A 27,735-nucleotide genomic window follows, 5' to 3' on the forward strand; every position below is an offset into this window, starting at 1 on the left:
TTATTAATAATTTGTTTTGTTTGTTAGGAAGCTTCCAGTCACTTAACATGGTTTTCAGAAAGGTCCTTGATGGAACTTTGCAAGGATATATCCTTCAGAACTTATCCACAAAAGCTACTTAGAAACAGCTATGACAGCTAACACATTCATCTCATAGCCAGTATTCCCATCAACCTCATTATCGGCCTCCCAACTGATTGTAGCTTTCTCCACATGCTCCTGTTTACCATCCCTCATTCAATAAATATACTGTAGATGTTATCAATCACATGGGATCTAGTTATGTTTGGCTATTTACTGTGTTGCATCTACTGTTTCGAGTCTCTTGTAATTGCCAAAGTCATTCTTCTCATATTTAGTTTTGCTTATTTTTATTGAATTGCCACAGAAGCCAACAAAATATAAGAAAACAACAACAACGACAACGTACAAAAGAAGAAGGGGTATGGCAGGGGGAAGTAACAGGGCTTGGTCCAAATTGACACCTGCTCCATATAACTAAGAAAGAGAAAAAACACCCTGAAAACAAAGTCAACAAGAACCAAGAAAAAATAACAATAATAAAAAAATTAATAGGTTATTCAGGGAATTATTTCATTATTCAATCGGTTAATAAAAATTGAATTTTCACAGGCGTGCATTTCCTTCTCATATTTTGTCTGGCTTTTTACTTTTGCTATTTCTTTGTTACCCTATCTAAAACTCACCCTTCATTGTACCTTCCACCTCTTGCTCATGGCATTCACTAACTTGATTTATAAAAATGTCTGATGTTTGGCATCCGTAAATTCTTACTCTAGCTCAAATGTGGGTGGGGGAGGGGGGGTCTATTTCCCCCCTTTCAGCCTCATGTTTGGGGTTCCACCAATTGCAAACGTTTTATTTTAAATGCAATGGGATACCAAGAGCACTTGCTAAGTTCTGTTTTCTCCACATAGTTTTAAACTGCGCAAAAATATTCCTGTATTAGTGAGCACTACCCAAGGGAAACCCTAGTATCTCAGTGCCTACTATTGTTTGCGCAGTTACAATAGTAGGCACCGTCCTTAAAGACATTTAACATTTGACACTCTCCCACCCACGCACCCTGTCTAAGGGGTGATGGATATGGCTGGCAATACATTTACCAATGTTATTCAATTTATATAATTTCTTTATTTATAACAATTTAATGGCACAAATCGGTAAATAAAAAGTAAAAATATCTAAAATAGCCATAAGAATAATCTGTAAAATTTTAGGGTAAAAGCACCTCATACTGAGACAGATCACCAATTACCAAAACAAAAAATGTAGGGACAATAGATGACAATAAAACTAGCCATAAAGTTAGTAAGTTAATTAATGATATTATTTAAGGTGGCCGAACACAGTTTGCGCACGCTTTACAGATTCTGTTAGTGATGCTATTAAGCGAGCACTAGGGTTGTGGTAAGCAAAATATTATCGATCCCTCGATTTTATACCAAATGGATCACAAAGGTGAGTTTTGCTCTTAAAATAACTCAGTTTCTCGTTTTTGAATTCTTCTTCATTTATCACCGAACAAAGAAAGTGACTTCACGAAGAGCGAAGCCTTTTTGCACGCTTTTCATCTTTGCTGAAAAAACCTAATTAAAAGCCACGCATGCGCACTCGACCAAAAAATTGTGACTGGTTGTTTTAATGGAAATGAACAGTTTTCTAAGGAACCGCTCGTTAGAATTTCGTGAAATTGGACAAAACAGTAGTTCTCTAAAAGCGTAACTTGCCTACAAACAAAAACCGAAATGTAACAGAGGGTATCTTCAAAAATAATTAAAATGCAAAACCAACATTTTACAGGAGATCTCTCTGTTAAAATTACATGAAAGCAGCATCAATATGTCAGTATTTTGTGAGTTTTTCTGGATACAAAAAATGGAAAAAATCTAACAAGTGCATTTTCTAAAAATTAAGGAAAACCGTTATTTGTGGACGGTTAATAGCTTGCTACGTTGCCATGGCAACGGCAGCTTGCTCAACAAGAAGTATCAAAATTTATTCCTTCGTAGTTAATCTTGGATCATGCTAATTTCGGGTACTCATAAGTACGTAGTTTTCAAACAATGTTTACTAACGCCTGTATACTGGAAAACTGTGTTCGGCCACCTTAAATTATAATGAAATCACATATGTTGGTCGGTGAGCGAAGAGTCCAGTCCACCGTTGATCGATATAGCCTTCTTTTTCCGTTCCGAGCTATTGCTGGGCTGCGTTTCAACATTTTACAGACACTGACAATAGCCGCACACTTCAAGTGTCTTTTTGAGCTTTAAAATACAAGCGCTGCAGGAGGATTCACTGAGGATTGCAGGCAGAGGACGTGGAAAACTCTCAGAGATTTATACTCGTTGTTACCTGGCAGAGAAACAGGTCGGGAATTTGTATCCCTAAACACTGCAATCCCCACCTTGCGAGATCAGTCTCTCCGAAATGTAAGAACAATTTGAAAAGCATATTTCACAACCAGAATGTAAACAAAAGCTGTCCATAAATTGTACGACGAGTACAGTCGGCCAAAGCGTCGGAGTCTTAACTGTGAACCTCACGCGGCTAAGATCACTATATACTGGTCATTCAACCGAAAACAAAACGACGCAGTAAATCGAACAATACTTATAGTCGCCATGCTACGTCGTGAACTTGGTAAAATCAAAAGGACGAAACAGAAAACAACACTTCAGGCCATGCTAAATATTTTTCTTGCGTTTTCAATAAGCACTTCATGTAATTTCTCTTGCTTGACACAACCAATCACAGAGCGCAGATATCAATGACGTATGAAAACTCAGTTTTGACCCGTTGCTGAAATCTGATTGGTTGATTTAAATTTCAGACGCGCGGACCGTATGGCAGGATGGATCCTCTTGTAATGGGGTTGTTTTACAATGGCAATGGTGAAGAAAGCCCCCCAAAAAAAAAACAGAATAGCCGAATAAAACAAAAACAAAGGAAATGAAGCTGAACTGAAGCTTGGGTGAAAATTGAACGCATGATCATAATAGCCGCACCCCCACCCCCCTCCCCCCAAAAAGATTGCTCTTTAGACTGTGAAAATGCAATTACAAATTCAGTCATGATAAACTATTCGTGACGAGAGAATGAAAAATTGGCGCGTGAAATCTTACAATTATTTACCTGCACGGCAAAGAATAAGATCCATTTCGTCGCGGATTTCATCACGGTTTATACTAAGTCCCTAGGCTTACACGTGCCTGGAAATATCCCTTTGACATTGACTGAGTTTTATATTGTTTCCACTGCACTCACAAACCGAAACGTCCCTTTTGGGATTTGAAAGAGACCAACTTTCCATTGTCCCGACCAGGATATTTTCCTTCGCACGACGATATGCAAATTTCCCTTACAGTGTTTTGATCGACGGCACAAATTTACGTCCGGTCAGCCCTCTCCCCACCAAAAAAAAACAGCAGCAAAAAATAAATAAATAAATAAATAAATAAATAAATAAATAAATAAATAAATAAATAAATAAATAAATAAATAAATAAATAAACAGAAAGAATGCCAAAATTTGGGCAGGTATTAGGTACTGAATGTGAAAATTTATCGGCTTGAAGAGGACTTATTTATTTCTGGAGGAGAGGTGGGTCAAAAATTCCAACTTCGTAACTTCTAATGTGTACGCTAATGTCCCAGATCAGCGACGTATCTTACATGCAGGCCATCCTTAACATCCAATAAGCAATGAATTAAAAATAAACAAACAAACAAACCCAGGAAACATGGGCGGCTTATGTGGTTGCGTAAAACGACTAGTGAAGCTCTTTTATTTTGTCCTCTTTATTCACCACTGTAAAACAGTCATAAAAGCGGATCAAAAGTCGTCCTTTTACCCCCCTATCAATGATATATTGTACCAAAAATATCTAAAGAAGAGATAATGCCATTGCAACAATTAGCCGAAGCTACAAAAACAAACAAACAACCAAAAAGCGCGTATATCGCATTTAAAACTACATCCGGTCAGCAGTTTTGCTACTCGCATTTCCGGTCTACATACGTTTGGTCGTCAACAGGTCGTAAACAACGATTTCTTCGCTTCTCAACCATGCACCACGGAATGTACGGCTCGATTTAGCCGAAGACGTTATTCAGAATCGTCGCAGACATGCATTTGCTCAGAGCTGTGATCTTGATGCATCTATTTAACTTGCTGGATGGATTGTATCGATGAATTATTTCGATACTCGACACACGACTGTGTTTGACCTGTTCGACTGTTCTTTATTCGGGTTAATGCATCATCATCTTTGGTCTAAAAGTAGATGTTCGGCGAGGCTAGGCAGTTAGATTTGTCCTTTCCGCTAGAGTCTGTGCAAGATATGGTCAAGAAAATGGAGCGAGCGAACTGAGGAGAGACCCATCCTATACGACAAAAGCATCCGGAAGAAATTTCCAAAAGTTGCAAGGTAGGCTTTGTTTTAATTTATATTTCATCAAATTCATTGGCCAAAACCTAATCAATCAAATGTAGATAACAGATAAGATGAATGAAAAAACCTCTGAAGCTGATATTCTCTATCTAAAGCCTGTTTGAACCAAATACTGGAGACCTCAACATTTCCAATTTTGCAATTTTTTGCAACTTGCCTCGGATGTCTTCAACACCCATGGCCAGAATATAATTTTCCCCAAATAGATTTTATAATATTTATAAACTTCAATATCTATGTAAGCCCTGCTGCTAATTTGGTTTATGTGGAAAGAGTACTTTCGGAGAAATAACGAATATGGTTGTGCTTGTTTTTCCTTCTTGTCAAAATGGCTGACAGGCAACATAGTAATACGACCAAGGTCTTCCTGATTATAGAACCCAAAATACTCTAACAGCAAATTTTATAAACTGGGAGAGTGGTTCTACCATCTGTATGAATTTCATTTGAATTGGTTCACATGTACTCGAGAACCAGACTCGTTTATTTCTACTATTTGAGAGTGAATTTTTCGGTCAAAACATAGATCTCAGGCCGACGTGATCAAGTGCGGTTTCCATGGCAACGACGCACCTGCCGATCCAAATATGGCTGTTTTTGTTCATCCCTCCAGGTAACGTACCTCCACACAAAAAATGAAGGTTGAGAAAAGATAACATCGGCCTAAGGGAGGTGACGTCATCGGGGTATTCTTCGGAGCAGCCACGAACCGAGATCCGATTATACCGGAAATTGACCTGCACTCACTCTCTTTCAGTAGTAATGGCGGACGACGTCGGGGAAATAAAGACTTCGAACGTTTGTTAGGATTCGTTATGGTAGAATACAGAGTTCTTTCTACTTTCGTTTCTCGGCGTCTGAACACTAACCTCAAGGATTTTACGTTCGATTTGTGGAAGAAACGTGGAACTATGAAAACAGTCAAGATTTGCTCAGGTAACATCGGCCTACGGGAGGTTAACATCGACCTAAAGGAGGTTAACATCGGCCTACGGGAGGTTAACATCGACCTAAGGGAGGTACGTTTTATAGCACCACGTTTGTATCGTATGTGTTATACCGGCACAATCGTACACATGGAAAGCTTATTTGCAAGCATTAAAACTTACAATCTTGCAGGAGCTTTTCTAATCATTGACCTGAGTGTCATTTCATTTATTGCCAACTCATAACATCCACCTACAGGAGGTTAACATCTACCTAAGGGAGGTACAGTGGCTCGCAGTGTACATTTTATAACTTATGTATTATAAAAGTCAATTCATAGGCATAGAAGCTTACTCTCTAGCAGGGAAACTTTGGATCATAAGGAGCTTTTCTATCATTGACTTGAATTTCATAAATATTTTCATTTTTACCAACTCATAACATCCGCCTATAGGAGGTAAACATCTACCTAAGGGAGGTTATGGTATTGTAATAAGGAAGGATGGACTTGAAGAAAGCTTAGGAATCTTAAGGGGCTTTTGCATTTCTTGTACATGCCATTTTAGAATAAATTTATTAATAAATAATAATAATAATAATAATAATAATAATTATTATTATTATTATTATTATTATTATTATTATTATTATTATTATTTGAAAAGCCTTTTAATCTCACTAGAATGAGATAAATGAGAGTTTTCTCATTTTTTTATTTACACTCATAACATGGAATACAGTGAAAGGCAATTGTTCTCTTGTTGTTGTTGTCATTTTTTTCTTGGTTGACCCCATCAACCTGTAATTTCCACATTAAATTTTGCTAGAAGTGACTGTTTATGACTGTAGAAATGATAGATCATTTTTAAAAAATATAACCCTTAATTTATGTCAGAATTTATTTTAATTTAATTTGTGATCTGACTTACAAGAGGTTTGACTGTTTGACTGCTTCATTTTTTATTTGCCATTAACCAAAAAATACAACATAAATACATTAAAGATGATACACAATATTCCTACTAAACTATTTACAAGATGAAATGTGTTAAAGGCTAGGAAGCCTGTATAGAAGCCTGGGGCTTAAATTAACTATAGGCGTCCTGGAACTATAGGATAAACCATAGAAGTTAATGGTACTGAATGAAAATTCCAATTAATTTTTTTTAAAAGAAGGAGCGTAAGGAGGTTTTGGGAAGGCAAAAACTAGACTTATAAATAATACCTATTGATTTTGATATTTTTCTAGAAACACTAAGAATGTGAGGCTTCCATGACAAATGCTCATTGAGGATAACACCCAAAAATACTGTCTCTTTCACACGTTCAATTGCATTGTTGTCAATTTGAACAGATATATCAAGTGTTTTCCTCCTTTGGGGTGGTCTAAAAACCATAAAATTTGATTTTTTAAAGTTAATGGACAGCTTCTTTGCTCGACACCATTGAGTTAATTTAAGCATTTCAGAATTCAAGATTCCAGGAAGCAAGTTAAAATCTTTGTGGGAGAAAAATATGTTTGTATCATCTGCAAAAAAAATAAAATCCATGACCTTTGACATGTTACACAGATCATTTATATAGAGTAGAAAGAGTAGGGGACCTAGTAGAGAACCCTGAGGCACTCCACACTTAATTTCGCAAGACTCCGAACTGACACCATTAAATTCCACATATTGTTGTCTATTGCTTAGATAGCTTTCAAACCCTCTAAGTGAAGTGCAACGAACACCATAATGCTCTAATTTTGAAATCAAAATGTTATGATCAATGGTGTCAAAGGCCTTGGACAAGTCTATAAAAATACCAACTGTGCATTCCTTATTGTCAATGGCGGAAGAGATTTTGTCATATAAACAAGTAAGAGCATAAGCGCTAGCCGTGGAGTGATGCTTGCGAAAACCATACTGATTGTCAGAGAGAATGTTATGATTATTAAGAAACCTTAAAAGACGATTGTACATTACTCTCTCATTGCTTACTACAGTACATTAACAATATTGGTTTTATTTTCTTTCTTTTCAGAATGCAATACTTAAACTGCACAGACCGCTGAAGAAACAGCTACTTCAAAGACACCTATGACTCATTAATTCCACAAAAGACATTGTGTACTCAATTCATACGCATAGAAGCTTACTCTTCAGCAGGGAAACTTGGGATCATAAGGAGCTTTTTTATCATTGACTTGAATTTCATTTTATTTTTACCAAGTGATAACAATTCCACCTGCGTATACAGGAGGTAAACATCTACCTGAGGGAGGTCATGATGTTTATAGCACCATGCAAGTATGTATTATAATAGGGAAGAATTGACTTGAAGAAAGCTTATGAATTTTAAGGGGCTTTTGCACTTCATGCACAAGGCCCTCAAATTTGGAATGACAACCCTCTTGATTTAGGTACTGTAATTCACTTACTATCTCGAATTGTAGACAAAAACTTGGAGATTACTTCCAATAAAATTGTGAATTCATGTCCTTTTAAACTCTCGTATACACAACTTAGCTTAATTTAATATTTTATTTGTTATTTATTTAATTTTTTTTCATTTAAGTTATTATTATTATTATTATTATTATTATTATTATTATTATCACCACTATTATTAACATTAATATTTATCTATGTATTTATTTATTTATTTATTTATTTGTAAACTGTAAAGTAATTGCACCATTTTGACCAATCTCCTGTATGAATTGTGCCATATAAGCCCCCGGCTTCGGCATCTCAATATCGATTTACAGGTATTACTTATTACCATGCACTCTCTTGTACTATCATTATGAATAAAGAGCATTATATATTATATTGTCTCAGTTGTTCAATAATTATTGTATTCAAACAGAAGGAAAAAAAAGGAGAAAAGTCCAAATTCTCCAATGCCAAAGGCACAGTGTAAATTCAGTTCAATTTCTCTACCCCAGCCAAATTCAATTCCCTTCTTCCCAGGCATGGCACATGGTCAAATGCCATGTGGGAGGGGGGGGGGGGGGGGGGGGGCAAGGCATTTATTTTTTGTTCAAATTTGACTTGTTCTCCAACTCATGACAAAGTTCCACCCATATTTAGAAGCATAGAGCTTACTTGATAACAAATGACACATCATGAGCTTAAAACATGAAAATGAAAACATTTAGGGGTGGTCATTTGGATCTTTTGAAAAGCACACTCAAAGGTTCATGGTATGGCTCAATTTCATTTTGACCTTTACTTGAGGTACAGATTTGTTGACTTACAAAATAATAGCTCTTTATGTCATATCTTTTTGACTCAATAGCCATAAAGGTTAGCAACCATAACTGTAATTGAATATGGATATTTGAAAGATACATTTCAATATCAGGTGAAAGATTAAGTAGAAGAAAGACCCTCAGTTATTTTTTTGGGATTTTTTTTCACAACTGCTTAAGGACGGTGCCTACTAATAGCGAAGTATTTTTGCACGGTTTATCACTATGCGGGAAAAGCAGATCTTGGTAGCAGGTATTGAAAGCCAAATTTAAGGAAATTGGGGGTAACCACGCACATTTTAGAGATAACCAAGCAACAATATTATTCTAAAAAGCAGCAAAATACAAAGCAATGTACAGTGTATGGCGCTTTTCTCCAAATTGAAGCTTTATTATCTCTGAAAAATGCATGATTTCCCCCCAATTTTCTTTTTGGATACCAAAATCACTTGCTAAGTTCTGCTTTCTCTGCATAGTTTTAAAGTGCACAAAAATATCCCTGTAATAGTACGCACCACCCATAGGAAACCCGAGTATCTCCAGATGCACAGAACGTATGCGCAGTAACAATAGTAGGCACCGTCCTTAAGTTCTAGAAAGGACTAAGAATCTTTCTTCCAATTAAACATTACTTAAAAATGTTGGTCATTTTGTATCTTTGCACTCTAAGTGGTACATATATACCAATCTACACAATTTCCTGCCAGAGAGGAACAAAATTATGACCATTTGCATCCAATCCATCATTATATGGGAGATCCTCCGTCAATTAACCCTACAAACTTGAATATCAAATTTTACATAATTTTGCCACATGACGAGAGGTCAAACCTGACAATAACAGTTCAACAACATCTGTACACGATGTCTTTTGAGGAATTGATGAGTCATAGGTGTCTTTGAAGTAGCAGTTTCTTCAGCGGTCTGCACAGTTTAAGTATTGCATTCTGAAAAGAAATAAAATAAAACCAATATTGTTAATGTACTGTAGTAAGCAGTCAAACAGTCAAACCTCTTGTAAGTGATCACAAATTAAATTAAAATAAATTCTGACATATTAAGGGTTATATTTTTAAAAATGATCTATCATTTCAACAGTCATAAACAGTCACTTCTAGCAAAATTTAATGTGGAAATTACAGGTTGATGGGGTCAACCAAGAAAAAACGACAACAACAAGAAAACAATTGCCTTTAATCATCATAACAGCTATTATGCTATTTTAATGCACCTGCATTTTTTCTATTTAAACCCATAACACCTCTCACAGCAAATCTTTATGGCTGTAAAATTGTTTCATTAGGTGAATATAAATGGCCCAGCATAGGTCAGTGTGTTGCCAAAAAATAATATTGATAATAATAATAATATTCCATGTTATGAGTGTAAATACAAAAATGAGAAAACTCTCATTAATCTCATTCTAGTGAGATTAAAAGGCTTTTCAAATAATAATAATAATAATAATAATAATAATAATAATAATGATAATAATAATTCTTTATAAATAAATTTATTCTAAAACGGCATGTACACGAAATGCAAAAGCCTCTTAAGATTCGTAAGCTTTCTTCAAGTCCATCCTTCCTTATTATAATACCATAACCTCCCTTAGGTAGATGTTTACCTACTATAGGCGGATGTTATGAGTTGGTAAAAATGAAAATATTTATGAAATTCAAGTCAATGATAGAAAAGCTCCTTATGATCCCATGTTTCCCTCCTAGAGAGTAAGCTTCTATGCCTATGAATTGACTTTTATGATACATAAGTTATAAAATGTACACTGCGAGCCACTGTACCTCCCTTAGGTAGATGTTAACCTCCTGTAGGTGGATGTTATGAGTTGGCAATAAATGAAATGACACTCAGGTCAATGATTAGAAAAGCTCCTGCAAGATTGTAAGTTTTAATGCTTGCAAATAAGCTTTCCATGTGTACGATTGTGCCGGTATAACAAATACGATACAAACGTGGTGCTATAAAACGTACCTCCCTTAGGTCGATGTTAACCTCCCGTAGGCCGATGTTAACCTCCTTTAGGTCGATGTTAACCTCCCGTAGGCCGATGTTACCTGAGCAAATCTTGACTGTTTTCATAGTTCCACGTTTCTTCCACAAATCGAACGTGAAATCCTTGAGGTTAGTGTTCAGACGCCGAGAAACGAAAGTAGAAAGAACTCTGTATTCTACCATAACGAATCCTAACAAACGGTCGAAGTCTTTATTTCCCCGACGTCGTCCGCCATTACTACTGAAAGAGAGTAAGTGCAGGTCAATTTCCGGTATAATCGGATCTCGGTTCGTGGCTGCTCCGAAGAATACCCCGATGACGTCACCTCCCTTAGGCCGATGTTATCTTTTCTCAACCAAAAATGAAGGGGGTGAAGGGGGTTAAAAATTTTCATTTCCAACTTTGCTTCACTTTCCTGGAGAATTGCTCTTAAGAGTGCATAAAATCATACTACAAGTTTTACATAAAAAACAATAGAAATGATAATTAATAGTGAGGACATAGAAATCAAATACTCATTAGGTATTTAAAAGGTACAATTTGTATTGCTTGTAGAAGCTACTATATGGAATTTTTTTTAATTAAGAAGAAATTGACAATTTTAAAATTGCGGCGCGGAGAAGGCCGTTGAACACGCCGCAAAAATACTCTGCGAATCGTGGAGTATTTTGTCACGTGGCAAACAACTTTTGCCTACGCTACTCTTCGCTATACATTTTCCACGAGAAAAAAAAAGATAGAAACAGCCATATTTGACTCTGTCGTGTAAGCGAAGGAAAAAATCAAACTGTCGTTGCAAAATACTCCAGAATTCGTAGAGTATTTTTGCACCGTGTTCCAGAAATCTTCTTTGTGCAGTCATTTTGAATATTACAATTGTCATGAAATGAGGCCCTTGACTAAAATCTAAGTCGTTAGAATACGCACCCGTTACACACCTTCCTGTTAAATAGCGCCATAGTCTTCCTTCATTCTTATTAACGCCAAGCCAAACACCTTTCTTTTAACGAAACATTGTTTATTCACCCTCGTTCACGACAAACAATCTTTTCACACTCTTATCAAACTAACATAGAATTTCAAAAGTGATCTCCATCGCTAGAACCGTTGTCATGTTCATAGATATCGTCGATGTCATTTCTGTTATTGTTTTCTTTGTCTCTTTCCTCCGTTTCAGACGTCTCTTCACCTTCCTCTCCACTCTGACTCTCCTCTTCACCAGAAACCTCTTCTGTGGAAGAGCGCTTTTCAGGACTTTGATCAGAAGACAAGATGGCTGGTGACTCTGTGAAGTAAAATGCATTTCGTCTTAACCAAAAAAGACGAAAAAATTCCAAGCAAAATAACAAAAAAAGAACCTAACAACAATCACGGGCTGATAACATTTAAGGACTCTCGTTCACGTGACATCTCAACTCAGACTAAAAAGTGAATTCAGTGTGATTTCGGGGAAAAAAGTTTGATTCTAATATATCCCGCGTAATATCAGTTGCTCTTAAGCTTAAATTGGTAAGGTAAATGGATATATGTATAAAACCATTTTCTCTCGTGAAAACAGCTCAAATTTCAGCTCGAGGTGAAATTTGCCCTTTATTTGGTTCCTTAAGGAGGGAATAAATTATGAAATTTTGCCCCTCAAACGTAAACTAAAAGGAAAGCATCAAGCTCAGGCTGATGACATTTTAAACGTCAATCGACAGAAGGTAGTCTTGCCATTGACCGTGATTGAATAACCGTACTGAGAACGCAAGGATCGGAAATTTCGCCGTCACCACCAACGGTATTTCAAGTTTGAATAATAAAAGGAAATAAACAAAATGTACTACTCAGTTCTATGGCGTTATATCTCCGCCAAAATTCAAGTTCACATTTTAACATTCGAGTTCACAATGTAACATATATGTGAGTTTACGTTTTAATATATATTTATATTTATATTTCACCATTAAATATTTCTCTCTCCGTTATAAGAAACTTATTTCCAATTCCGGATTCGGCATTCCGGATTTCGGCTTTTAGTGCTGCCCTGACGAAAATGATTTTGCCGTGGTGAAATTGTATTTGCCGTAACGAAAATGAGTTTGCCGTGGTCTACCCTGTAGACGAAACGATAAAAATCTACAGGAGTTCCTTAGCTTCTAAAGACTGCTCCGCCATCTTTATTTTTCTACGCTCTGGGTCGGCCCAGTTCTCGGGCACAAGCGACGCCGGCCGTTTCCACAAGCAACCCAGTTCCCACAACCCAGTTCCCACAAGCATGTTGTATTGTGGCGTCGAATGTTGAACTGCCACGCTGCTTGTTCAATTGTCACGTCGCTTGTTGAATTGTTCCCTTGGTGATTTATGTGTCATCTTACATCTTGATTCGTGACGTCGCATGTTGAATTGTTCCTTAGCCGATAGAATGTGTCACCCCGGATATTGGATCGTCCCTTTGCACGGTGACTTGTCATCTTGCATGTTGCATTACAAACTTGAATTATGAATTGTGATCACTGACTTTGTCAAATGGAATGTTGCATTGTCAACTCGAATGTTAAATCGTAAACATGAATGTTGGATTACAAACTAGAATGTTGAAACGTAAACTCATATGTTACATTGTGAACTCGAATGTTAAAATGTGAACTTGAATTTTGGCGGAGAGTAAATATTGGTGAATATTCTCCGAGACAAAGTCGAGGGGAATGTTCACCAATATTTACTTCGCCTTCGGCGAATAATTGTTTTAGTATAATTACTCAGGTGATTATCAGAGAAAAACAAGTACCGTCCGAAAAATGTCGATTTTTTTGTTTGTTTCAAATCGTCACGCGTCAATGAACAGAGACGCGCAGTCTGCTGATCACATGCTCAATCGAAATCACATGCGCAATCGATAAACTGCATACGGCCTCAAGCAGAATGTAAGTATTCTTTAACTGCCGCTTCTTTGAGACGAAGCACTGACTTGTGAGAATGAAAGTTGGGTTTCTCCGACCCGTTTACCAAAATAGATGGAGATGAACCAGGCTGTTTGGTGTAAAACTCGAGCCGGAATCACAAGTGTTAGCGATAGCATTTAATTGCACAATTTCTTGTTGACATGATGGCTTCGCCGGTTAACGGACGTTTATAAATTGCCCTCGGAGATAAGCTGCTTCAGGTAGGAATTAAGGCATTTGTTGGCTTCACTAAACAAGTACACGGTTGTCGCAGATGAAAATATTTTGTTGTCAGGCGGTGACTTAAGATGGTGGTTGAGAGCCGCTTGAACCGACAACAAACTAGTTTTCAGATTATAAAAACTGTTTTCTTTTCTCGTCACTGAAACGTGAAACTTACAGAGACATTTATTCATCTTGTTTACTTCCATACTTTCAAATTCTGTCTTACACTCGTTTTGTTTGTGAAATAATTCCGTTAATAAAGAAAATCTTGCTAGAATTTAACTTAATTTGTTGTCTTCTTTTTAAGTCATCGGGATCGACAACATGCAATTTACAAGGGTTTTTTTTATTACAATTAGCAAAATTTTCATCTCTTGCCTTCGAAAAGTATCACCTCGGACTTAGCTGCATCTTTAGTGCCTTTCGGAATTGCATTTTCTTTCATCCTATTTACTTCTTTTTCAGAAATGTCGACAAATAGCTAAGCGGCCATTTTGAAAGTTAGTGCTCACGCTATAATCACCTCGCACGAGGTGATTATAGCAGGATGACGCAATCCTCGACCAATCAGAAACAGAATCTTTATAATCACCTGAGTAATTATACTAAAACGCCATACAGTTCAGTTCAATTAATGTTAATCCTCACTCAGTATCAAAGAGGATAATGATATACGCTGCATGAAACAACAATATAAGTTGTCATTTAACGGAATAGTTGGTTGTGTAGGATCACTGTGACCAAGACTCTACCAGAGTCGAAAGCTTAGAATTTTACTTTCATACAAGATAGAGTCAAAAAATTTTAAATTCAACCGAAATATAAAATGGTTATAATGAGTCTGTATAGCCACCACGTGATTCCTTATACTAATGTATACGGAATACAGCTGCAAGTGGTTTTGAGCTGTTAATAGTTTAAGGTCTTTTTCATCTCGTTATGTTTGTAATTTCCCCGGCAATGATAAATTACGACAGAAATTATTTGAAATCGCAGACAAACTTTTAATCACAAAAGTGGTTACTGAGGGCACTGAATATGCACTCCAAAGCTGCTGACAACGGTTCATAGCAAACGATCATTCAATATAAAGCTAAGTATACCTTAACGACAAAATTATGGGGTTTAGTCTAAGCTAAACATAATTAATTAAGATGGAGATATACTCAGTTCCTTATATCCCTATATGACCTTCATAGTGGATAAATAGACCGGTTGACCTTTATATAATGGCCTCAACCGTTTCTTTGTACAACAGTTTTTGTGGATTTGATATACGCTTACCTATGTTTTCGTTTTCTTTTATGACATCCCTTCGTTCATATTCCGTTGGTCTAATGGCTCTTCCGCATGCTAAAGTGAGCAAAAAAGAAAAAAAAAAAAGAGAGATGAAAAGATTTTAAAGATTTATTTATGATAAATACATAGTATTTTGGTAATTTGCACTCTGCTTTCATGAAAGCCAGTTAATGAAATGATGGAATTCCGAGGGTGTATAAAATCAGTTCAGTTCATTGTCAACCAAGTTTGTACCTTCTATGGAAGCAACGTAGTCTGACTCTCTAAAATCTGTGGCTTATGTGGTGACCAGAGAAGCAACGCTATTGTCGGAAGTATGGTAATGTGGAAAACAAGAATAAATTAGTCGAATGAAAAGCGTTCAACGATTCCATGCGGATTGAGTGCCAATCTGAATTTTTGTTCTGAGCTTTTGCGGCTTTCGAATTCTGCGTTACCATCATGTAAAGAAATGCCACAGACTGCCGTGTGTTTGTAAGAATGGTTAACCCGGTTAATGTGTTGAGCGAAACTATTTTCACAACCCGTTACCCACTGAGTGGAAACAAAGAAAGTGGGCTGTTAACACTTATTTATCAACTGTTCTGCTTTTGTGTTCTTACCTTTTATGACACATAGACACAGCAGTAAAGCTTTCATCTTTCCAAATCAAAATTTGTCTCTAGCACCGCACTGTTTGAATAAACATCTACAAAAAAACATGATATTTGTTATAGTAATTTTTCAAAGTCAAACTTCATCCAGATGAATAATCATATCGAGTAAAACAAACTGTGATTAAATTAATAAGTTTTGCATATTTTTTGTATCTTTCATTTACTCCACAAGATTGTATTACCTAAAGTTACAGCGCGTAAGAAAGGAGCGGAGAAGGTTATAATACAGTTATCTAATGTTATGCCCTTTAAAATTACAATAAGTTGCACAGCTAGAGGGTCCTTTGGGGTCATAAACTGTTCAATTAGAATTTGTTCTTTACGGTAGAGCTAATAATGATATTACACCTATTTCGCCCTGTCCACCCTTACTGTTTACGTCGGCAAAAGATCGTAATCGAAAACGAACATTCATGAACGTTGATCAATGAAAACGGAAACTTTTAAAAGAAACTCAGTAGTAGACCTTCAGCAAAGATAAGCCCCGTTTTGGATTAGGTGAATAGGTGATTAGGTGATTAGGTGATTAGGCAGTGTCTTCCTGCATACTAATAAGTGCCGAGGTTTACTAATGAGTGTCACTCTTGCACAAAGGAAACAATAGACATGCCCAGGCTTGCCCGCTCTATACCCATCCTGATTGGATCATGAAAATCTATTATGTTTTCACAATAAAAGCGAGCTTTCGTTGATCGTGTCATTTCACTATTCGATCTCAAGCTATATTTGCTTCGTTCTCGTTCGGTTTATTTCAAACGTTCTCTCGAAATGGCTTCCTTTGACCTAAACGCTATCAAAAATGCAATGATTACTTCTTCATGGAACTCCCTCATAAAAGCGTGGTACGATGTAGAAAGCGTGTCTCAAGAAATTTTTACCCTGATTCTATCTCCCGAACGTAATCTGGAAGCTGTTACTGAAGGTTTAAAGCGATGGAAGGAACACGCTGGAATGTTAAGCTGGAATCTAACCGTTCAGTCATTATTACTGCACGACGATGCACGCAGTAGCCGCGTGTTGAGCACAGCTGTGTGTTGCTGGAAGGCGGTCCAACTTCTGGTCGTTCAATTCAAGAAATTGTTATTTAATCAGAAAGAGAAAGGCGTAGAAGATACACTGTGATTGCAAATTCAAGGTTTGGTGAAGAAATTTGGAGTCCTTCTGCTTAAAAGATTCACAAGAGAGCAATGTGGCCTAGATGATTTCTCACTTGAGAGGAAAGGACCTGGTGATAATGACCCTGGCGAGAAATGTTTTGCAAGACCTGGTATCCCCTATCCAAGCAAGAAAACAAGAAGAACCACAAAAAGTCGTCATTGCTCTAAAAGGAGAACCCCTTTCAAATACACTTTCAGCGAATTCTTTGCCAAAGGAAGAAACCCTCCGAAACTAACCATCGAGATTCCCAAGACAAGTTCACGACCAAAACTGCAAAGACAAAACGGGGTTATGGAACAGTGATGAGGAAAATAAATGCATTTTACTTGATTTGCGATTCTCATACTGACAGTTTTCATGAAAAACAATTTGATTGTATATCAGTGTTAAATTCATTTTCTGAGTCCCAATAAACCGTTGATGCGTAAACCTATCTATGTGTGTCTTTTTATCTTTAAATTTCTTTAAAACGTGATACTCACTACATCTATGATAACGCATTTTACTCTTTCTCGTATTAAACCGAGAAAGGGTTTTTGCACTGAGGCTAGTTATGTTTACCCAGTTAATCGAATTAATTTACATGAGAAATTAGAACCATTGTTTTTTTTGTTTAACTGAGTACTTTTATATTCGGGCGGCAAGCCAAAGAAATGCTGATACACGTAACCGCTGTTAGTCAATGCGGATTGGTTTGTTCAAAACTCTATTATGTTTTTAAAATAAAAGAGCACTTTCTCTTGAAAGCGCCACTCTTGCAATCCGTTTGCTGGAAAAATTTATCTCCGAAAGCTCTACCATTGACACCGTTCTTTTGCCCTGAAGTGGGATGCGTCAGGTTGTGGATGAAATGAGGTTTAGTTGTTGAAGAAATCGTCGTGGAAGGAAGGTCAGAATCTGTAAAAGCTGAAGTGGAATGCATTCTCACTCTCCATAATGGCGGTAGCTTTTGAAACCTCTGATATGATGCTCTCCAAGGAACGACCCCCATCTAAAACCACAGATGCACCAGCCGCGAAAAAATCTAAGAGGACGGGCTAAGGAAGTGTGAGTACAGTGCAAGAACCATCAACCACTCCTCAATCTACCCCTCAAGCGTCAACTGCTGCTGCTGCTGTGATTAGCTGGCAAGAAGATCCACCGCTGATTCCTTCCAACATTGTTGTTAGTAGTGAAGAAAACATTGCCTAAATATACAGACAGCACTGGCCGCAAATTCGAACCAGATTCAGCCGCCAAAACCGTTTACAAGACTGGTATAATTTCCGTTTGTCCACCATCAACCCAGCCAGCCTCCAAGAACAGCTGAACCGCATTTTTGTTGATCATCCTGCCGTGTTTAAAGTCAACTTCGCCTTTGGGTTTATCCTCCGAATCACTGAAACGGGAGCTTTATAGTACCACCACCCGTCTGCCAATAATAACTTAGTGTTGGAACAGCCGTTTCTTGTCTCAAACCGTGAAGATTTAGAACGCCTGTACGAACAATTAGAAGCTATTGATTTCTTGGAGTGGATACGCCAGCAGAGGCCTAACTCTAAATGGGTTGTGGATCTCGTTACGAATGTTACTCGGTTCGTGTGGAAACTCCGGGATCATCCCATCGGCCGTGGCAAATATCTTCCCGGTTATATCGTGGACAACATGGGAATTATCCCGCTCGATCGCGATATCCGAAGAGGCATACCCTACGAAGATAATCTGTGTTTCTTCCGCTGCCTGGCGCTCCATAACGGTTGCCACACGAAGAACCTAGAGAGAGATACCAAGCACTATTACCAGCAGTATCGAGAAGCTGGTCTATCCAAGAAGAAGTTTCATGGTGTCAAGATAAGTGAATTAGACGAACTGGAAAAGTTGTTTGAAGTAAACATCCAAGTGTACAGTCTCGCGCCTACTCAGGACCACGGGGCAGAAGACGATGGTAACGATGGTAACGAAGACACTCCCGTTCTCACCGCCATTATGAAAGTACTCTTTACTTGAACTTGTATGAGAATCATTTTTCGTACATCAAAGATCTTACCCGCTACAGCAAATCGTTCTGTTGTTCTCGCTGTGGCAAGTACTGGAAACGTGCGTCAAATTTAAGACAACACGAGAAGACTTGTAACGGGAAAGTTCACCTCAAGTACCCTGGCGGTGCCTACCATGTCCCTAAAACTATATATTTGAAGAATTGGAAGACGAAGGGATCATCTTACCAGAAGAAGCCCGCTACTTCCCTTACAGAGCCACCTTTGATTTTGAATGCTTTTTTGACAAGGAAAACGCCAACCAAGAGCAAAACACAGACAAGTTAACCTGGTTATCGTCGCATGCTCCCCTCAGTGTGAGTGTGTGTAGTAACGTGCCTGAGTATCGAGAACCCAAATGTTTCCTGTCTAACGGCGACCCAACCGCGTTTATTACAGAATTTATCGAGTACTTGGTCGCTATCAGCACAAAAAGTTCTTCTCTGCTACGCCAACAGTACGCACCCGTATTTGAAGCGCTTAACCGAGCATCTGAAACTAGGCGTGGTGAGGCGCATGAAGATCAGTTAGCGCAAATGCTAGTCAATATGCAAGAAGGAAATGAAGTTGAAAGTGAAGAGGAAGAAAGTGAAGAAGAGAGCGAAGATGATGAGAGTAGAGGGATCGATTTGATGGTCAGTGATGACGAGCATGATGAGGAAGAGATTGATTCTGAAAACGAAGAAGATCGCGCCTTTTTAGATGACAAAGTCAATGAAAACGATCCATCGTTTTATAGAAGATTAAACGTAGAGTTGGACCAGGGAAGAAGACAAGAACAGAGACAGAGGCGAGAAGAAATGGCAGATTGTGAAGATATGTTGTTTGGTGAAGCACAAACCAGTGATAACAAAGTGCTAAAGACCTTAGAAGAAAAATTGACCGCCTACATACAAGAATTGCCTGTCCTTGGCTTTAATTCTGGCAAGTACGATCTGAACGCTGTCAAAGAATTTCTGTTCCCGTACCTCATTGAGACTCAGCCAGTCAAGTTTACTGTAAAAAGAAACAGCAACCACATGTGCCTCAAGACAGACTTCTTAAAATTTCTGGACATCACGAATTATCTCGCTCCCGGTTTCAGCTACGACCAGTTCTTAAAAGCCTACGAGTGTGAGCAGACTAAAGGTTTCTTCCCGTACGAGAGGGTCGATGGGCTGGACAAGCTGGATGACACATCGCTACCCCCTCACGCTGCCTTCTATTCATCCCTGAAGAACACTAACATCACTGAAGACGAATATCAGTACTGTCAGCAAGTGTGGGGAGAAAACCGGATGTCAACCTTTAGAGATTTTCTAGTTTGGTACAATAATCTGGATGTCGTTCCATTTCTCGAGGCGGTGGAAAAAATGAGTCAATTCTGGCGAGAAAGGAAGATTGATATGTTTAAAGACGGCATTTCTGTTCCTGGCCTTACCTTAAAGTACTTGTTATCGTTTCTTAATGAGCAAACCTACTTTAGTCTGGTTGAACAAGCCAACAGTGACTTGTATCACTTGATCAAAGACAACAACACCGGAGGCCCTTCAATCATCTTCCATCGCTACCACGAAGCCGGTAAAACAAAGATCAGGGAAGCAGAAAGAGGCCAGGCAGCTAAGGCGTGTGAAAAGATCGTGGGTTACGATGCAAATGCTTTGTACCTCTGGGCTATTATGCAGAACATGCTAACCGGAAGTTACACACGACGCCTGGCGGAAAACGACTTCAAACCAAAAGGTTCTATAAAGATGGCAATCGAGTGGCTCGAATGGGTGGCTTACAAAGAAAGAGTTCACATCCGCCACCAGTTGAATAACACAGAAAAACGTATCGGCGATCGTAAACTGCCAGTAGGTGGTTTTCACGCGGAGACACAAACCGTGTATCAGGTTCACGGGTGCTATTGGCACGGCCACGACTGCGCTCTCAACCGCGGAAAAGAGTTTAACGAAAAACGAAACAAACCCATGGTTGAGCTGCGAGAAGAAACGAGAGCCAACACTGAGTACATTAAGAGTAAAGGCTACAACGTGGTGGAGATGTATGAATATCAATTGCGTGATATGAAGAAAACCAACCGTGAATTACAGCGATTCATCACCACTGAAGTGCGAAGAACCCTTGACGAAGTGAAGATTATGAGCGCGGAGCGAATTTTGAGCGAGGTGCGAAGTGAGCGTTTGTTCGGGTGCGTGGAAGTAGATATTCGCGTGCCTGACCATCTCAAAGAGAAGTTCTCGGAAATGTGCCCGATATTTAAGAACACCAACATCAGCCGGGATAATATTGGAGACTTCATGAAAGCGTACGCCGAGGAGCACGGCATCATGGCTCAACCACGACGAAGCCTGATCGGCAGTATAAAAGGCGAAAAGGTCCTGTTGGCCACACCCCTCCTCAAGTGGTACTTAGAGAACGGTTTGGAGGTCATTAAAGTGCACCAAGTGATCGAGTTCACCCCTAAGCCTTGCTTCAAATCCTTTGGAGATGCTGTGTCAGATGCAAGGAGAGCTGGAGATGCCGACCCCAGTAAAGCCATCATCGCGGATACGATGAAATTGGTAAGTGGTTATTTCATTCTGGGATCACTGGGGAGGGGAAATATATGTTTGTATACAGAAAACTGATATATGTATCTTGCTTTTTTTAGGTAAGAAATTCATCGTATGGAAAAACGATCACCAACCAGATGAAGCATAGGAACGTGGAGTATTGAAGTGATGCAGAAGCCAGCAGGAAAGTGAACACCCCTCTCTTCCGCAAGCTAGATAATATCACGGAAGACACTTATGAAGTAGAGTCTTGTAAGAAGACCATTAAGTTAAATCTTCCAAGCCAAATCGGTTTTTTCGTGTATCAATATGCTAAGTTAAGAATGCTGCAGTTTTATTATGATTTTCTGGACAAGTATCTCGATCGCAGCGATTTTCAAATGTGTGAGATGGATACCGATTCTGCATACATCGCCATTGCTGAAGATAGCGTTGAAAGTCTAGTGAAACCCGAATTGAAAGCAGAGTTTGAAGCCGATAAATGTAACTGGTTTCCCCGTACGGATACACCTGAGCACAAAGCATATGATAAGAGAACCCCAGGATTGTTTAAGGTTGAGTGGGAGGGACAAGGGATTATCGGTTTATGTAGCAAGACCTATTATTGTTTTGGCACTAAGGATAAGTTAGTTGTAAGGGGGTCAACAAGAAATGCAACGACATTGACAAAGACAAGTATCTCAATGTGCTGCTCACTAAACAAAATAGTGGTGGAGTGAACCGTGGTTTTCGTGTGGTAAATAATACTATTTATTAAAAACTGCATCATTGTATAATGCAATTCGAGGGATTTGATTGGCTTAGCGGCCATGGTATATGAGCAATTATACCATGGCCGAGAAATGGCGACCATTAAATTGCCTTCTGGTCGTTCTTGCACAGCGAAATCAGTAAGATCTAGCAATATTTCTCGGTTGTTTTTAATAAATTAATTATTCCACTTGCGCTTGTTGGATATGAGATGATTATAGCCAACTCGGCGCTACGCGCCTCGTTGGCTATCTATCATCTCATATCCAACGCGCGCTCGTGGAATAATTGTTAAGTATACCTACACACAAGTTCGGGACGCGTTTTCGTATTTTTATCCGAAACGCAAAGTTTTACAATATGGTGTTTCTACCACACCCTTAGATATTTAAGATTTGGACATAGTTTTCTCGTTTTTTTTTTTTTTGATAGATTGAAAATAGTATTGTATATAAAATTGTATATAGTTTTTCACTCGACATAGTTTTTTCGCTGTTTTTGGAAATTGAAAAAAGTATCGTATATAAAATTGTATATAGCTTTTTTTCCTCGACATAGTTTTCTCATAGAATTTTACCGAAAGATTGTATGTACATAGATTGTAAATAAATTCAGTTTGATATGGTAAACATGTTTTAAATCGCTTTCTTCAGTTTTTATAATCAACCTTTCAAAGATGTTTGTACAGGAAACGGTGACTCACTTTTAGTTTATTCAGAATGTTTCCACATTAAGAGAGCACTATCCGATCTTCTGAAAGTTGACCGAATATGGTTGGAATGGAACAAATCTGAAGCGAGAACCTTTCGCGAAAGTTGTAAGTTTTATATTTGTTCCCTATAAGAACAAACAGGCCATACAAAAGACAATAAGGACAAACTAAGGTCAATAAAGTTGATATCATTTCGGTAGGGCTCTTTCCACACAGCATATTTGTAAGTTTGATGGATTGTATCATTAAAGTGACTGTTGAAAAAGATAACTGACTGGTTTTCTTCGGTTATCCGTGGAAAAATATTTAAAAATTGCTTCAATTAGACCTTTTACCTCAAACCTAGCTTTTAAGTATAGCGGTAATGAAAAAATACACAAGCGTGAAAAACTTGTATGCAAACTCAGCATTAACCAAATTTGCATTTTCTTTTCGAAAACAATGCGAAAAACGTGCGTCCACTGTCCCATGGGTGTTTACCACCGAAGAATGTGATAATTAACGCTAACCTTCTGAGATCATCGATAAGCGCTCTAAAGCGATCAAATAAAGCCAGAGTTGGTGCTGGTATAAGTATTTTTTTTAACCTATTCTCTACCAAAGCCATCTTTAACAAACGAATGCAAAAATACTGTCCTATAGATGCTTACCACAGAATACATATAGGCATATAAACAACGAGCCGATTTAACCTGCTACGATTTCCAACCGAAACAAATCCCATTTTACGGTCTGATCACAGGTAACCAAAGCGTGTGTGACACAGGTTACCATGCAAGCGTGATTTAAGAGTTTGTATGGAGCTCCTAAAACATGTATGAAATCCCTTGTAACTCGCTTTCAACCTTTACCAATTGCGAGAAATTTTCAAAGGAGTTAACGTTTCGAATGTAAATAGACAAAGTTGAAAGACCTAGTACACACAAGATCTCGACGCTCGCATACGGGAAAACACAAAGCTAAAACGTGGCGAGTTTGGCAAAGATGTTTGTACATAGGAAAATAGTTTGCAAATAATTTCAGTTTTATATGCTAAACATAACGTGTTTTCTGTACAGTTACGGGCGCAAACTGGAGAAAAAAAATCTATAAAAAAAGACCCGTTAAATAAATAAATAAAAAATAAAGGAGTACGGTAACTAGCAGTACCCCAACCTTCTGCTCTTCAAGAAGTCGTGGTAACTTCTTGAAAAGGGGTAAGCTGAGATGACAGCCAGCTTCTCTCCATAGGCCGGCTTCAAGCTATAATAAATGCATATTTTCCGACTGGGAAAGCCATAGGGGTCGTAGCCGATCACCTTTCCCATCCGGAAAACATACATATAGTGTTCGCCATGACAATGTTTGAAACCTCTTTCGATGATTCCCCCTCAAGAGCCGTCATCCACGATTTTCTCGTCAAAAAGGCCAACGTCGCAGTCAGGTTGAAACTGCTCTTAAATTTCGAAGCACGCTGGTCGTTAACGTCTACGTGGCGGAAATTCCAGCCACTGAAAATAATAAAAAAACATAAGTCTTTGAACAATATAGATCAAACGATGGTTGTAATTGTGAAGGAATGAAATCGGAAAACTTACTTCGTCACATAAATCACTTTCCATTTCCAGTGGAAAATAGGAATCGTGGTTATCCTATAAGAAAACACGACGAAGATAATTTAGATTATATAGACGCTTACTTTAAGAATGAGTATACAGATTTGCGTGATTGTTTGGAACACAATGAGGAGTTGAATACAATTCACTTATAACACAGAGTAAATTACTTACATTTTCTAGCGCCACGCGTTCCATGTCCTCGATTTCTCGTAGTTCAGTGTCCGTAAACTGTAAAGCAAAATATATTTCGATTACAACATGTAAAAGCTTTTGACAAAATCAAACTTTCAAGGTTTTCGGTTACCAAATTGTTTTCTACGCTAAGATGATTGTTCTATTGTTTCTTAACAGAGATAACGATTAGGTGCTACTTTTTCATGCAAATTCAGCTCAAGTAAGTTCGCATAATTAACCTTGCTCAACGGTGCGTAAAACACCGGTTCAGAGTCTATTATCAAAGTACAAAATATGTTAAGTTTTAAAAGTATTTTATTTATTATTTATTTATTTATTTATTTATTCACCACGACATACAAACATAGAAAGTTACAATGAATAATAGACTAGGATTACAAGTACATAAGTTTAGAGTAAATAATAATAGTAAAAGAAGTAAGAAGTGGCGAGGAGACCTCAAGAAACCCCCGGGCTTATACTGAAAGGTCTCCTCGGAGATATGTTGGGACTTTAAGACCAGTAAAGACATTGTATTGAGATTTTTTAACATACGGTGGTGGTAAGACTATAAAGACATAACAGAGTCGGACGTTTCATGCAATTAACTGAGGAAATCAAGAAGCTTTCTTTTGAAGGTGGATAGACTAGGGGAAGACGTAATTGATAATGGCAAAGCATTCCATATTTTTGGGCCTCTATAGAGTATAGTAAATTGCTTGATATTAGTTCGGCAGGTGTGAGGTCGAAAATGAGCTGAGTTCTAGTATCATACTAGTTTAAGTATGTTAAACAAGCTCAAAATAAACTTACCGAATCGAGAAAGCCGAACTCATCTGGCGAAAGGTCGTTGCTTGATACCTGTGTGAAAAAGTTATGGTTAAAAAGTGAACTGAAAACTTATTCATACTCAAACTGTTTAGACATATTGTTGGTTCTCCACATTGTTAAGTGAAAGGAATTCAAAACTTACAAGTTGTTCGTATTGGGAATACGTCTCCATCATTTCATCAAACGCACTGATCAATTCTTCGTCCTTTTGAGCCTACGAGTATGAAAGAAAGTGAGATTAGTACGGGTCAAAAATAATCCATTAAAGTTTTTTTAAAACTAGGAATTGGTTTGAAAAGTGTATAAAATCTTTTGTAGCGCTTACCGTTTCATTAACAGGCACCGCGTCGGGTTCGTTTGTCTCCACTTCAGTTGGGAGCTGCGAAAGAAAAGAACTGCAACTTAGCTGAGAATCAACGCTTTGAAGAAAGCAACAGATCGCAAAATTAAATTTGAAAGATCAGAACTGACCTCGATTTCCTGTAGAGTCAAGTCAGTGAGCCTAGTATAAGCTATCGGAATCCATTCTTCGGGAAGTAAAACAGATTCGGTTAACATCTCCAAGTCTTGGACAGACACACAGGCGTTCAAAGCAGCTTGAAAATCATCAACGTTCAAGAAAGCCATGCCAGAAAGCCACAGTAATGACAACGATAATCGTCACGAATAACCTGAAATCTCGGAGATAAATTTTCCCAGCAAACGGATTGCAAGAGTGACGCTACCAAGAGAAAGCGCCCTTTTATTCAAACTGACCATACAAATCTTAAGATCCAATCAGGGTGGGTATAGAGCGGGCAAGCCTGGGCATATCTATTGTTTCCTTGGTGTAAGAGTGACGCTCATTTGAAAACCTCGGCACTTATTAGTATGCAGGAAGACACTGCCTAATCACCTAATTACCTACTCACCTAATCCAAAACAGGGCTTATCTTTGCTGAAGGTCTACTACTAAAGTCTCGGCCTAAAATCCAATACTTTCTTCTTCTTTTTTTTCGTTTTGTATTAAACTGAAAGCTCTCCAGTAGGAGAGAAACGACACCCAGATAAGTAGGCGCAACGGGCACACGCTTAGAAAACCAACAAGCAATATAACCAGGCATGCACCTGGTAAGAGAAGTTGAGGTCGCCCCAGGAACAGCTGGAGGAAAACAGTAGACGATGAGGTGGGCAAGGCAGGCTATACCTGGAGGGAGCTTGAAACGCTAGCCCAAAACAGATCGAGATGGCGGGCTGCAGCTTCCATGGACCTATGCTCCCCTGGGAGTAGCAGGAAATAGAAGTCAGTCTCCAGTGTAATTTAAAGTAAACATATTTCTTGGCTACAAAGCAATGTGGAAACTAACTCGTATAAAAACATTACATTGACCACAACTAAATTGAACATGGCTCTTAAGCGTCCTCCTCTGAATTCTTGATTATCCAATTATTTCCCAAATCAGAAAGTACGATGTCTCACATGTGCTGTAACATATATTGACTTTGCAAGGACATGTGGGGCAGCGGCTTTAATAAAACTAAACTGCGTGCAGGTAACGCCTAAGTTATAGTAGAATTAATCACTTTTGAGGAAAAGAAATTGTCATTGTTACCAAATCATAACTACAAAATAAATAGGGAAGTAGTCATTTAAGACGTACCGTGAATCTGTTAAGGCTGACCTGTCTGACGTTTTCACCCACACCACCACGAAGGATATAAACTAGCTTATTCAACTTTGCAAACGCCTTGAAAAATCTGTGCTTGTAAGATGTTGTAGTACGATGATTGGCTAACAGAGAGAAAAGTTTGAATTATGTAGTCTTTTGTAAATATTCATTGTACACGTATTCTGATGCCTTCACATCGATTGACTACAGAAAGTAGAATATTCAAATTTATATTACTGTCTTCTCACAACCTGTAAACTTCGTGTCTTTCTTCGCTTGCCTGATTCTTGTTTTCAATGTCCAACCTGTTAAAACTATTCTGCCGCAGGTTTAAGCAGGTGGATATTTGCCAGAGAGCATCGAGAAAACCTGCAGTCTGCTCTGTAACAAGTTTTGTTATTAAAAATACCTCTTAAAATGCTGCTCGATGGCATTTTTCATGGGGTCTTTCTTCGACTTATTTCCAGCTCCGTTCAAAGATTTACGTTAATTATCTCTCCAAAAGTTAATATACGACGCGTCTTTTTCTTTTTCAACTCAGTGTTATTTT

General features: G+C 38.1%; 1 protein-coding gene, 3 long non-coding RNA genes and 1 pseudogene across 7 annotated transcripts; 2 read left to right on the plus strand and 3 right to left on the minus strand.

Moving 5' to 3' along the window:
- The first annotated feature begins 5,156 nt into the window (after nt 1-5,156).
- On the plus strand, nt 5,157-7,803 carry LOC146474751 (uncharacterized). Its single transcript, XR_014866007.1, has 2 exons — nt 5,157-5,497; nt 7,431-7,803. It is a non-coding gene; the product is annotated as an uncharacterized LOC146474751 (long non-coding RNA).
- A 17-nt stretch (nt 7,804-7,820) lies between these two features.
- LOC146474752 (uncharacterized) lies at nt 7,821-10,945 on the minus strand. Its single transcript, XR_014866008.1, has 2 exons — nt 10,636-10,945; nt 7,821-9,590 (listed from the first exon to the last, which is right to left on the minus strand). It is a non-coding gene; the product is annotated as an uncharacterized LOC146474752 (long non-coding RNA).
- Nucleotides 10,946-11,396: 451 nt separating this feature from the next.
- Nucleotides 11,397-27,400, minus strand: LOC146474753 (uncharacterized). 3 transcript variants are annotated; one of them, XM_085116256.1, is made up of 5 exons: nt 27,177-27,400; nt 26,723-26,796; nt 15,708-15,777; nt 15,091-15,159; nt 11,397-11,942 (listed from the first exon to the last, which is right to left on the minus strand). In XM_085116256.1, exons 3-5 carry the CDS (start codon nt 15,742-15,744, stop codon nt 11,737-11,739), a joined length of 312 nt encoding a protein of 103 aa, XP_084972382.1. In that variant the 5' UTR covers nt 15,745-15,777; nt 26,723-26,796; nt 27,177-27,400; the 3' UTR covers nt 11,397-11,736. The 3 variants fall into 3 exon arrangements, with proteins under 3 accessions (XP_084972382.1, XP_084972383.1, XP_084972381.1); XM_085116257.1 differs by having other exon boundaries at nt 15,708-15,793; XM_085116255.1 differs by lacking the exon at nt 26,723-26,796 and having other exon boundaries at nt 11,399-11,942; nt 27,177-27,396.
- On the plus strand, nt 18,558-22,687 carry LOC146474754 (uncharacterized; annotated as a pseudogene). Its single transcript, XR_014866009.1, has 3 exons — nt 18,558-21,480; nt 21,570-22,221; nt 22,517-22,687. The product of XR_014866009.1 is annotated as an uncharacterized LOC146474754 (transcript).
- On the minus strand, nt 23,832-24,761 carry LOC146474755 (uncharacterized). Its single transcript, XR_014866027.1, has 3 exons — nt 24,703-24,761; nt 24,511-24,564; nt 23,832-24,423 (listed from the first exon to the last, which is right to left on the minus strand). It is a non-coding gene; the product is annotated as an uncharacterized LOC146474755 (long non-coding RNA).
- Nucleotides 27,401-27,735: the final 335 nt, after the last annotated feature.

Source organism: Pavona decussata, unplaced genomic scaffold (genome assembly GCF_977016875.1).
Source record: "Pavona decussata unplaced genomic scaffold, jaPavDecu1.1 SCAFFOLD_87, whole genome shotgun sequence".
Lineage (NCBI taxonomy): Eukaryota > Metazoa > Cnidaria > Anthozoa > Scleractinia > Agariciidae > Pavona > Pavona decussata.

What these genes read in the sequence shown, in the direction of transcription:
- LOC146474753 (XM_085116256.1), bottom strand. Translation starts at nt 15,744, where the DNA reads ATGAAAGCTTTACTGCTGTGTCTATGTGTCATAAAAG. An exon ending in GTGTCTATGTGTCATAAAAG is followed by an intron (nt 15,160 to 15,707) that starts GTAAGAACACAA and finishes TGCTCACTTTAG; the next exon opens with CATGCGGAAGAGCCATTAGA. An exon ending in AAAAGAAAACGAAAACATAG is followed by an intron (nt 11,943 to 15,090) that starts GTAAGCGTATAT and finishes TTTACTTCACAG; the next exon opens with AGTCACCAGCCATCTTGTCT.